This window comes from Cavia porcellus, unplaced genomic scaffold (assembly GCF_034190915.1).
Source record: "Cavia porcellus strain 051 isolate PalLab524CR breed Dunkin Hartley unplaced genomic scaffold, mCavPor4.1 scaffold_10, whole genome shotgun sequence".
Classification (NCBI taxonomy): Eukaryota; Metazoa; Chordata; class Mammalia; order Rodentia; family Caviidae; genus Cavia; species Cavia porcellus.
In genome coordinates, this window is record NW_026947493.1 from 74,195,453 (window position 1) to 74,207,638 (window position 12,186).

Consider the following 12,186-nt stretch of genomic DNA (forward strand, 5'->3'; position numbering starts at 1 on the left):
AATCCTCCGAAGCAAATGTGGGTTGTGTGTTACTGTTACTTTTAGGTTTTGTTATAATTGATCTGATTTTCGGTTTCTTTTTCTTTTGTTTTTCTTATAAAGGTGGTACTCTCTTGACCCTATCTGGATTTGGCTTTAGTGAAAATTCAAAGGTTTTAGTTGGAAATGAAACCTGCGATGTGATTGAAGGGAATTTGAATAGGATTACCTGCAGAACACCCAAAGTAAGGCCTCTGATTGCTGCCATTTTCCTCTGATTCATAAGTTTGAAATCTTGTGAACTGGGGAACATCTGAGCACAACGTTAAGCAAATAAAACATTTTCTAGAGATTTTAGATTTTCCATTATGCTCTTTTGGATCATTTCTTTAACATGTCTCTGTTAGTGTCCCCAGACAAAATATCATCTCCACATCCTACATGCTTAAAAATCATGAAAACAACCCAATATTAATTAAGTAATGTATCCTGCTTGAAATGATAGAAATACATACAAAATAAGACAATTTAATATACTGTTAGCACTTGAGGATTAATAAAATTTTACCAGGTAAAATAAAAGTTGAAAAAAAAGCCCAGTAGTACTGAATAATCTCAAGAAACTCAGGTGCACAAGTCTATACATTTTTAATTTTTAAAAAAGAATTTACTTTTTAAATGTGCTAAAGTTTCAATTTATTGGCAAAAACAACGTAAAGCTCTCCGTGAGATGCTACAATTTAGTACTGGGCATGATTCTTTATCTTAAAAATAGTCTTTAAATTTACACCAAGATTCTGGTTCACTTATTACGTGGAAAAAGGATAATGATATAAAAATGTGGCAGAGTAAATAAGGTCATTATGTTGTTGAGATCTATAAGAAAAACAAATTTGAGTGTGAATTGGTCTGAATGATGGGAATGAGAATCTGGGAAGTATGATCCATCAAAGATTATTCTGTTTAAATCATAATGTTCAGTTATACACTGAATGTGTTTTACATATACATAAGGTGATAGAAAATTGTTTTTCCTAATTAGGAGCTGCATAGGTGCTGATTAGTGAAAGTATCAAATATTTTTCTTAGGAATCCAAGTGTTTGGTTTTAGATTCTAGAACTAGATGAGCAAAAGATGCTAAGACTGTGATTTGTTAATGAAGTTGCTTAACAATTACATTGAATTCTGTTTCACTAGCAAAAAGACAAAATTTATGATATCTAATTCTTGTCAGTTAAGGAACCACTTGTCCAGAGCGTTTCAACTACATAGAACTCTTAAAATCCATTACTGTAGATTCAATAAATTAATCATACAACCACAAACTACCATATAATCAACCTTTATCTTGAGAATTTGCACATGTAGCCTATATGTGACACCAACAAAATATCTTCAGAAGTTTTTTAACAATTCATTTTGTTTTCAGACTTTGAGTTTCCATATTTTAGCATTTAATATTTTCTAATTGTTTTATTTTTCCACTTATTTTAGAGAAGTGAGGGCACAGTTGATATTTCAGTTATTACCAATGGATTTCAAGCCACCGTCAGGAATGTTTTCAGATATAATTGCTTACAGACTCCAGTTATAACGGATTTTAGCCCCAAAATACGGACAATTCTAGGTAAGAACTTCTTCAGTAAGAATAATCATTTATATACACGGATATCACCTCAAGAAAGCCTTTCAAAGCATAGTTTCCCCTTCAGTTTATTTCTCAAGATTTTTTTAAACAAATATTGCTTATTTTATAATTATATTTTGAACATGTACAGTCTGGTGAAAGCATTGTTTTAAAAAGTAATTTGCCCCATTGCTTTTTTCTTCTGAAACAATTACACATGAATTTTTACCTCCACATTCTAGCCATCAGCTCTTGCTTTCTGTTTCCTCAGAAAGTGTTAGAATTTCTTAAGTCCAATAAATGATAAATGAGTTGGTTTTTTTAACACTCAGATTTCACACTGGATAATAAGTTGAGCCCTTTTGAAAATGTTTTTTCTCTTTTAAAATAACAGGAGATGTTAATTTAACAATTAAGGGTTATAACTTTGGAAATGAACTTACACAAAACGTGGTGGTATATGTTGGAGGAAAAGTCTGCCAGATTCTCCACTGGAACTTCACAGATATTAGGTGCCTTTTACCACTGCTGTCTCCTGGAGAACATTCTGTCTATGCAGAAGTCAGAAACTGGGGTTTTGCATCAACAAGGTATGGTAATGATCACAAACTTAGTAGAGTTGTGGATCACTTTATTATGTTAATATAATTGGGGAGGACAAGATAATCATTAATCTATGATATGTTAATAGCCCCCTTAATTTTTCTGTATATCCTTTTGCAAACTATTTCAAGAAAATCTTTAAAAATACAATAGGATACTTTTTTTGCAACCAATATCAGATCAGGTCATAAAGTTCCCTGCATGACTACATTTGCATATATGTCATACAGTTTTCATTCATTCAGGAAATACTTATAAAGCAATTTCTAGGGCCAGACACTTGCATTGTACTGGATTCACAGTAGAAAATTAAAAGTGAAAATTCCCTGCATCGAGCTCACAGTTTTGTAGGAAAGATTTCAAACAGAAGATCATATCAGTCACTTAATTATAAAGGTGAAAACAGCTATGAAAAAGAGAACCAGGCACTATAAGAGTATATAAGGGAAAGCGCTAACTTTCTGAGGAATAGGTAAGAATTGGTGATAGTTAAGAAATGGGTAGGGAAGGGTGGGCCATGTAAAAGAGAGCATGGAGAGAATCCTTTGTTTCTTGTGGGAATGTAGTATGTTTTCCCCTAAACTGTTTGTTAACTGGCAGTTTCAGTCTTTGTGTGAGGAAGTTACTAGTTGGAATACTTAGGAAAAGAAAATTCTGAAATTTGGGGATTAAAAATCAAAGGCAAACACAGCTTGTGGCACAGCAGCAGGAGAGATGATTGCAGTGAAGTTGCATAGGACATGGAACAAGCCAAGCAGCCTGAGGGACTGGGTCCTTTCCAGATCCACAGAGGGAGTTCATGTGAGTTCTGGAAGAGCTACTGGCTTGTGCTTTGGCTGGATGATACATGTACAGAAGGGGCCCGATGCAAACTCTGTCTTTCTGTAGATGGTAGTTGAAGAAATACCAGTTCAGTTATGTTGAGGAAGTTGAACGCAGGTCAAAGCAAAAACATTTTGGGGGTTTTCTGCCTGAGTAGTTATGGTGGTAACCTTAACGTAGGACTCAACTCTGGTCACAAAAACATTGTACATTTTGATGGCTTCCCAAAAGGGACATTGTCTGTAACAAAGGAAAATTAATTAAAAACCCACTCACTGGAAGAGTGGGGAGGAAAATCCTGACACTGCCAACACACATGGAATGATAAATTTAAATTACACAACACTTTATTACTCAGATAAGATATGGAGAATTTTATTGATTCTTTTTTTCCAGGTAGAGCTGCCTTTATATTTTACCATAATGAAAATATAAAATATTTTAAAGGATTTCAGTTAATTTTTGAGATCTTTCTCATAATCAGAGTTTTCCATGATAGTTTAAGATCTTTCATCTCACATGCTTTGGCAAATGAAATTTCCAGGAATCTAATTTTTAAAGTATTAACACTGATAATTACCAGATTAGGTAGCTGAAAACTAGTGCTTGACTACATATATATATATATATATATATATATATATATATATATATATTTTCAAATATTCCTGCTTCCTAAAGAAGTTACAGGTTGGCAAGAATTTAAGAGTATGGACCTATGGAAAGTGCACTGAAAAAAATCTCATCCCTTTCCCCTTCTTAGTGACAAGTTAAATGCTTCGGTACAGTATGTCTTGGAAGTCACAGACATGTTTCCACGCCGAGGTTCCTTATATGGTGGGACTGAAATCACTATAATGGGATTTGGCTTCAGCACGATACCAGCTGAGAATACTGTCCTCTTAGGTAAGAGCTGCATTCCCACAAGCTTTACCATTTTCTCTGCTTAAAAGTATGCCTCGGATGCCTAGTTAAAATTACACTAACTGTCTTAATCATGGAAAGTTTATTTTTCTATTAGTATGAAAAAGAATAAGTATATTTGGTGTAGAGGACAGAGTAAAAATAACTGCTTTTCAATGTTTGATTTCCCAACAAATCAAGATTGTGTATTTAATGTGTATAGAACACTTCAAGGAGAGGCTCTTATGTTGAAAATAATCACTACTGAAACATGCTCACTATTAAAAACAAAGTACCAATATCCTCCCATATACTGAAGAACTTTTGCAAAGCCTTGATGTTTACTGATATTACTTTATCTTTACAGTCCATGAAAAAATTTGAGAAAAGGGAGCTTCTTCCTTCTCTATTCTTTCTAGGTTCTTTCCCTTGCAATGTTACAAGGTCATCAGAAAACGCCATAAAATGTACTCTTCATTCAACAAGGAATGTGTTCCGAGTTACCAATGACGGGAGTGATTTAGGTACCGATCACCATTTACATATTGTGAATGCAGAAACCTCTTTAACCTGTAATTGATTTAATTGGTATTTAGTTAATGCTTCAAATTATCTAGAGAATAACTATTATTGCTCCTTTCATAACGCATCAGTGATATGCACTTAAGGTGGAGGGTTGCATAACTGCATTTGTGGTAAAGCTGAATTTAAAAAGCTGACTCTATAATTCCCATTATCAGAAGTTGCCTTTGGTTTTGCTGCAATGCAGAACCTTCTGATTTACTATAATTTATAATAATTCATGGGTTTTAAATGCATATTCAGATTGAAATTATATATATATTGCTACTTACGTGTTTCAGAAAATTCTTAAGTTTAAAGAACGGTTCATAACTTTAAAAATAGTCCTTGTAGTATTTTTGAACAGTTCGTTGAATAATCATGTTTTTCAAATTATCTCTTAGTCATCGGTGCTGGAGTTGTATGACTTATTTCTTCCTTGTCATGCTGTCATTTTACTTTGTGTTATTCCTATTTGTCTTTGTTGAGTAATTTATGTACGTAGTAGGGTTTCGCCGTATCAGTTAAAGAGCGACTGCATAGCGACAGTGCTTACAAGCTTAATTAAGAAATTTACTCTTTTGTCTATTTTCCTTTTGAAATATGATCCAATTCTGGCTCTCAGTGCATGGATTGGGTTACGCCTGGTCACCGTCCGTCTTAAATGTGTCTGTCGGAGACACAGTGATATGGCATTGGCAGGCACCTCCGTTTCTTAGGGGAGTGGGATATAGAGTTTTCTCTGTCTCCAGTCCTGGAAGTGTGACTTACGATGGCAAAGGATTTACAAATGGAAGACAAAAATCTATATCAGGTGTGTTTCCAGTTTATTGAATTTTGCACCATGCTTATTTTTTCTATATTTGTTAATGTAATGAAAATACATTTTGTTAATATTTAGCATACTTTTACATGAATAATACAGAAAAATGTACCAAGTGGTTTACCTGGCATTTTATGGCAGTAGTAAAAATGGTGTAAGAAAGTGCAAGCAAACTACTTTATATACATGGAAATAAATTCTGGTATCAGAAATATCTTTACTATTTCTGTAATAACTGAAAACTACATTGAAACAGCAAAATACAGTGAAAAGAGAAATTTATGTTTTAAGCTGATGAGCTTTTGTTGATTGAAATCAGCTTTAAACATTTTTATTTTTTGTAGGACAGCTCAGTATATATATATAGATAGATAGATAGATAGATAGATAGATATAGATATAGATATAGATATATAACAATATAAGCATTGCTTTTTAATTTTTAATTTTAGGTTGAGTTTTTCTTCAGTTTTGGTAAATTGTGGTCAAACTTGCTATGATTATCTAAACAATTACTGCTTTATCTTGTCTTCCTGGAATAAATTCGTTATACAGAATAGCTCTTATGGCCAATAAGGCATTTTGCTTCTACCTGCCGTTGAAATATCAAGTGCATGAAGAAGTCACATGTTATCTGCATGAGCACTTAAACCATCATTTCAGATGTCTTCCCTCTCCTTTAAAGGGTACATTCATTGTTTGTATTTATGATGTATGACCTTATTTTATGGCAGGTTCATTTTCTTACCAATTTACTTCGCCTGGAATCCATTATTACAGCAGCGGCTATGTTGATGAGGCTCACTCCATTTCCCTCCAAGGAGTCGTTAACGTTTTACCAGCTGAAAGCAGGCACCTTCCCCTGCACCTGTTCGTGAGCAGCACTGAAGCCACGCACATTCAGGGTAAGACGGTTAAAGATGGAAGCGTCACCGAGGTGCCCTGGGGGTGATGTGACCTTCCTGTAGTAGGAGTTTGATGAGTATGCATTACCTGAGGGCTGTGTCTTCTTACCTATGACCTTGAAAAGGTTTGCAATGCTCAGAGGCTAGAATTTATTCTATAAAATAAGGGTGATGGTAATGTCTTCCTATCTGCCTCCCAGAATCCTGCTATGCTTCAAATGAGATTTGATATTAAAGAGTTCTGACACTCTGCATATGCCCGAAATATATTCGAATATTTGGTGACATTATTGTTTTGTATCCTCTATGGGAGCTGGCCTTGAACAAATTGAAAACTAAATTGACTTTACATTCACTCTTTTATTACACAACCTTTTGTCTAGGTCTTTAAGGCAATTTTCCAGCCTAGTACCAGACCCTTAAAAGATTTACCAGAATTTAAAACTACCTTTGTCAAAATAAAGAATAACTGTGTCTGAAACAGTTCTTATTTTTGAATATTATGCATGACTTACAGGAAGTTCTTTTGTCTAAAGGAGGACCTGAGAATTTGCACTTAGGAAGCTCTGGGGCAGGCTGCCTAGCAACAGAACCTCTGTGTGGTCCGAATGATACCAGGGTTCAAAATTCAAGTATATTTCTCTTTGAGCTTTCAAGTTGCATTTCGCCATCCATTAGCAACATCACTCCATCCACCGGGACAGCAAATGAATTGATAACAATTACTGGAAGTGGCTTCAGTAACCTCACATGTGCTAATAAGGTGAGAACATATGGATCTTTGACATTCCATATCCTCAAAAAAGAGATGTTTCAACCATGGCCTCATATTTAATGTTTACCAGCTTTGTGAGACATAATTCACATGACATAGGGTCCACACACACATATATGCACAGTCTATTCACAGAGTTTTACACCTGTGATCACAATTTAGAACATTCTCTTACCCTGTAAAAAAATAGCACCATCCCATCCATCTCAACCCATGCAACCACTAATCTACCTTCCCTCCCTACAGATTTGCCTCTTCTAGACACTTCCACACATACAGCCACCCATTATGTGGTTCTTTGTGACCAACTGCGTCATAACCTAACATTGCAAAGTGTATTCAATGTGGCAGGATTTGTTTCTTTTATAGCTGAACAATATTCCATTGTATGGTATATCATATTTTACTTATCTGTTCATCAGTTCATGGATATTTGGGCTATTTTCTCTTTTTTGGGGTGTCATAAATAATGTAGTCATGAACATGTATACAATAGTAATTTAATCTAAAAGTTAATTTGTGTCATAATTAGCTCCCAATGTTAATTTTGTGATTAAAAAAGTTTCCACAGAGTTAGCCTTCGAAAATTACAGTTGTTGCTAATACAAAATTTAAATGTGTACAGAAGTCATGTCGCGACTTACTTTATTTCACATTCACTCTCCTTCCAGGTTACAATTGGTCACTACCCTTGTGTTGTAGAAGAAAGTAGTGCCAATTCTATCACGTGCCATATTGATCCGCAAGACTCAATGGAGGTTGGCATCCGGGAGCTTGTCACTTTGGTTGTCTACAACCTGGGCACTGCAATCAATACACTGTCCCATGAGTTTGATAGGCGGTTTGTTCTGTTGCCCAGCATTGACATGGTATGGCCGAACACAGGGTCGACGACAGGATTGACGCGGGTGATCATTAAAGGCTCTGGGTTTTCTTGGGCAGGTGTAGAGGTCTTTATGGGTCACTTCCCCTGCAAAGTTCTCACAGTGAATTACACGGCTGTGGAATGTGAAACGTCCCCTGCGCCCAGACAGCTTGCTCAGGTGCATCTTCTGACACGTGGAGTGCCTGGCCTCTGTCAGGGCAGCTGCAGCTTTGCATACTCCGACAGCATCACCCCGTACATCACGGGAGTCTCCCCAAACACCATCAGAGGACCTGTAAAAGTGCTCATTGAAGGAGCAGGTTTTGGGACTGTGTTGGAAGAGATTGCTGTTCTCATTGGAAATCAACAGTTCAGAGCCATAGACGTGAATGAAAATAACATCACTGTTCTCGTGTCTTCCCTCCCGGCCGGACTCCATCCTCTCAGAGTAGTGGTGGGAACTAAAGGCTTGGCTCTGGGAAACCTGACCGTCAGCAGCCCCATGGAAGCATCTGTCTCGCCATCCTCCGGAAGCCTTGGTGGAGGAACAATGTTGGTCATCACAGGGAATGGCTTCCATCCGGACAGCACCACAGTCACTGTTGGGGAGGGCCCCTGTCAGATTCTGTTTGCCAACGCCAGTGAGGTGCACTGTAGCACCCCAGCAGGGAGAGCTGGGAAGGCCGATCTGCAGGTCCTGGTCAATGCAGTTCCTTACCCACCTTTACCGTTCACGTATGCCCTGGAGGATACCCCATTTCTCAGAAGAATTGCCCCAAACATAGGTATGACAGTGATAGCTACTTACCTTTTTAGTATCTCAATGTTATATTTTCAATATTTATTACTGTAAAGTTACACTAATATCTGTAAATATCAGATATGGTCAAAATACACAGTGGCTGTTTACATTAAAAAATCATTACACTAAGAAATACATGGCTACCAATCCCCCTCACTTCAAACTCACGCCATTGTTCTAGCCACTTTCTGAGGCAGTCCTAGAAGGCCTCTTTTGTGAGTATTTTTACAGGGTGTAATAATAAATGTAGTGAATGCTGCTGCTGAGTGCCCCCAAGAAAGGGCAGGCTTGCAGACACGCTAGGTACATCTTCAGCTGCTGCATTCACCGATTTGCGAGTCTTGGGTCTTCCCCAAAGTCAAAGTGAGAGTGAAAGGTAAACATCTGGAATTGGTTCACAAAGTCCAGGATGGCACAGCTAAGGGCCCTGCTGGAAGAGGACTTTGAGAACGCATCCCAAAGCGGGAGCAACAATGCACTAAGTGTGTGCAAGCAAAGGGTGGAGCAGGGCTTTAGGGAGATGGACGGCAGCATGATTTCCCTGTAGCACACTTTTAAAATTTCCATATTCACTGTGTTTTTAATCACATCTCATAATTATTGTTATTTTTTTACACAGTTCTACTTAACCCAATTCATAATTGAGATTCAAGTTCTGAGAAGTCTCATTTTATGATTAGTCTTTGTAAGTCCTTAGGATAAAATTTTTCATCAAGTTCCAACTTCCAGTTAGAAACAAAATCACCATTAGCTTAACCTAAACTTCAAATGAGGGAAAAGTACATGTGTTTCTGTGTACCAAAATGGATAAATTATTATCAGCAATGTTGATATCGTAGAAGAAATGACTACAAAAATTCACAAGATCTTTCTAACGTGGATAATTTTTCAGATTATTTTTCATGAAGCTCCTGTTGATATTGTTGATAGAAAGCTATTCTTTTTAAGGAGGTAGTTGGCACATTTAGATAAAGACAATAAGATTTACTTCATTATTTAGCACCGAGTTTTTATAAGATTAGATTAAGATGCCCTCTTGGCTCTGTCATTATGCTAACTATGCTATGCTGTCCCTAACTATAGTCAAGCTTTGGAATGCTCATCATCTGTGTAATGAATTCTAGAGAGGTACTATAGTGTCATGGTTGGAGCATGAGTTTGAGGCCTGAGTTCAAATCCAAATTCCTCTATTTCCTAAACTTTTAGACAAGTTTTGTTTGTTTATTTGTTTACATCAGCTTTTTAGGTACCTAGGTAGTAAAAAGTAAAATAAATTCACCCATAAAATATACCATAGAGTGGTATAGTTATTAAAGAAATCAGTAAATATTGACTTTTAGAAAATGTCTTTATTTAGTCTGCCAGGAAATTAAATTTAAGTAAGATATATTCTCTGCCTGTAGGAAGTTTACTGTTAATTTTTTTTCTACATCAAGAAGCAAATGTTAAAAAGAGAAATGACATATTCATAAATTTGTAGGCAAGGAAAATACTGACATTTGTTCCTTATTTCCATGGACCAGTTTTTTTCTCAACTTTCTCTTTGACTGTCCTTTTCAATGATTTGTGTGACATCTCAGATTTATAGGCAAGTGAGATCTGGACTGTTTAATTTATTAAAGAGGCAAGGAATTCATCACACTTAGAACACTGTCTCATAGGAAAGGCGAAATGTCAAATGAATATTTTAACATAAATGATTTTTAGTCTATATCTTAAAATTATCTGTAATATAAAATATCTCATTAATGTTTGTAGTCTTTATAATAATAATTCATAAATATAATGATTCACATTTTGGTAATCCTCACTATTGTCAATTATATGGTAATTCTTATAATTACTACTTGAATTAAAACCAAACTCAAATTCGAAGGCCAGGTATTTGTAGCAACTTGTGGGGATTGCTATCTGGTCATTTAAAGCTTAGGTATGTGGATATTCATTTGGATAACTTATGAAAATTTCCATATGTTTAATGTCCTCATTATACATTTGTCAAAAAGGAAACACGATAGGTTTAAAATTCTTGGATCACTGTGCTTTCTCTGTACATTCATTTAAGGCCCTAGCATCAATATTTTTAAATTAATTCTTTTTATGCACTATTTTACACTTAATAATTTGCACACAATTCACTAACTTATGTCTGTTGAAAATATTTGACTTAAGAAAAATATAATCCAGCTGGGGATTTAGCTCAGTGGCGTAAGCACCTAGAGTGAGGTCATGAGTTCAATCCCTGGTACAAAAAAAAAAAAAAAAAAAAAAAAAGAAAAAGAAAAATACAGTCCATTCTGAAAAACAATTGCTGATATCAAGGGGAAAAAAACTACCAAAAATAAACATTAGTAAGCCTCACTTTTAAAATATATTCCAGTCCAGACACTCATGCTTTTAAACTCTAGATCTTTCTTCTTCCTCCTCTTATCCTTGTTAACCTGCATTAAAAACTCAAAACTCAGTGGAGTGGTCAAAAGTGTAAAAAATAGTGAACGTTGAGATAATTTACTTAGTTAATATTCAATAGACTGTAGTGTATGTGGGAGGCAAAATATGCATGACATGTATTTTAATATTTATAATGCTTTCAAAACAATGGCTATTATTTTAGTTTCAAAAGTGAAGCGATAGATCTTTGACTACACATATAAGTATGGGGATTTAAATACAAATTTATGTCATTTGCTTCTTTTTAAGGTCCCCCAGGAACTGAAGTTGAGATCACTGGCTCTAACTTTGGTGTTGACATCTCAGAAGTTTCCGTGACGATCAGCAACGCTGGCTGCAATGTGACCATGGTCAATGGCAGCGTGTTGCGGTGTGTCGCTGGAGATCATGCTGGTGGTACTTTTCCTGTGCTGCTGCATCACAAGACAAAAGGCTCTGGCGTGTCCACTGTCGTATTTGAGTACCCACTTCATATTCACAGTATTCACCCAGAGCAAGGTAGGAACATACAATAAATACAGATATTCCTCATTTAACGACCTACCTATTTAACTACTATTCAGACTTATGACCCATTTTTGGTTCAGTTCTGTACATCTTGTATATAAAGCTTCAATGGCTTTTTGTGCAGTATACCTTGTTTCTACAGTACTGTAATTTTTGCTCATTATACTGTATAATATAGTGCAGTATAGTACTGAAGTTTTATGTTCTGTTATACATTAAAACACTGCAGGTAAGAATTATGCAAATAAAAGCAAAGTCATCAAATTGGATTCTGAATATTGTGATGTGCTTGACATAAATCATTCCTCATTTAGAAGCCAATCCATTTAACAACATAGTCAAAGGAACATAGTTTGGTCATTAAATGAGGAGTGCCTGTAGCTTATTGTATTTTAGGCACATTCTTTAAATGTATTATGCAAATAATCACAGGAATCATGAGAAGACAAATGTCATTAAAACTTGTATTATTTCTAAAATGTCTGATACTGGGGAGAAATAGGCTACTTAGCATTATTTTAGATATTGAGGCAATATCCAAAAATATATATGGCTGCCTGTT

The 12,186-nt window shown here is 35.6% G+C and overlaps 1 protein-coding gene across 2 annotated transcripts in view; it reads left to right on the forward strand.

The window, feature by feature from the left end:
- Positions 1-12,186, forward strand: part of Pkhd1l1 (PKHD1 like 1) — a 148,190-nt gene that overhangs the window by 60,424 nt on the left and 75,580 nt on the right. For both annotated transcript variants that reach the window (XM_063257635.1, XM_063257634.1), the window contains exons 30-39: positions 103-224; positions 1,475-1,607; positions 2,002-2,197; positions 3,796-3,938; positions 4,355-4,459; positions 5,122-5,310; positions 6,054-6,224; positions 6,761-6,987; positions 7,671-8,649; positions 11,367-11,615. In XM_063257635.1, the coding sequence (XP_063113705.1) occupies positions 103-224; positions 1,475-1,607; positions 2,002-2,197; positions 3,796-3,938; positions 4,355-4,459; positions 5,122-5,310; positions 6,054-6,224; positions 6,761-6,987; positions 7,671-8,649; positions 11,367-11,615 (2,514 nt within the window). The remainder of the gene's footprint in view (positions 1-102; positions 225-1,474; positions 1,608-2,001; positions 2,198-3,795; positions 3,939-4,354; positions 4,460-5,121; positions 5,311-6,053; positions 6,225-6,760; positions 6,988-7,670; positions 8,650-11,366; positions 11,616-12,186) is intronic.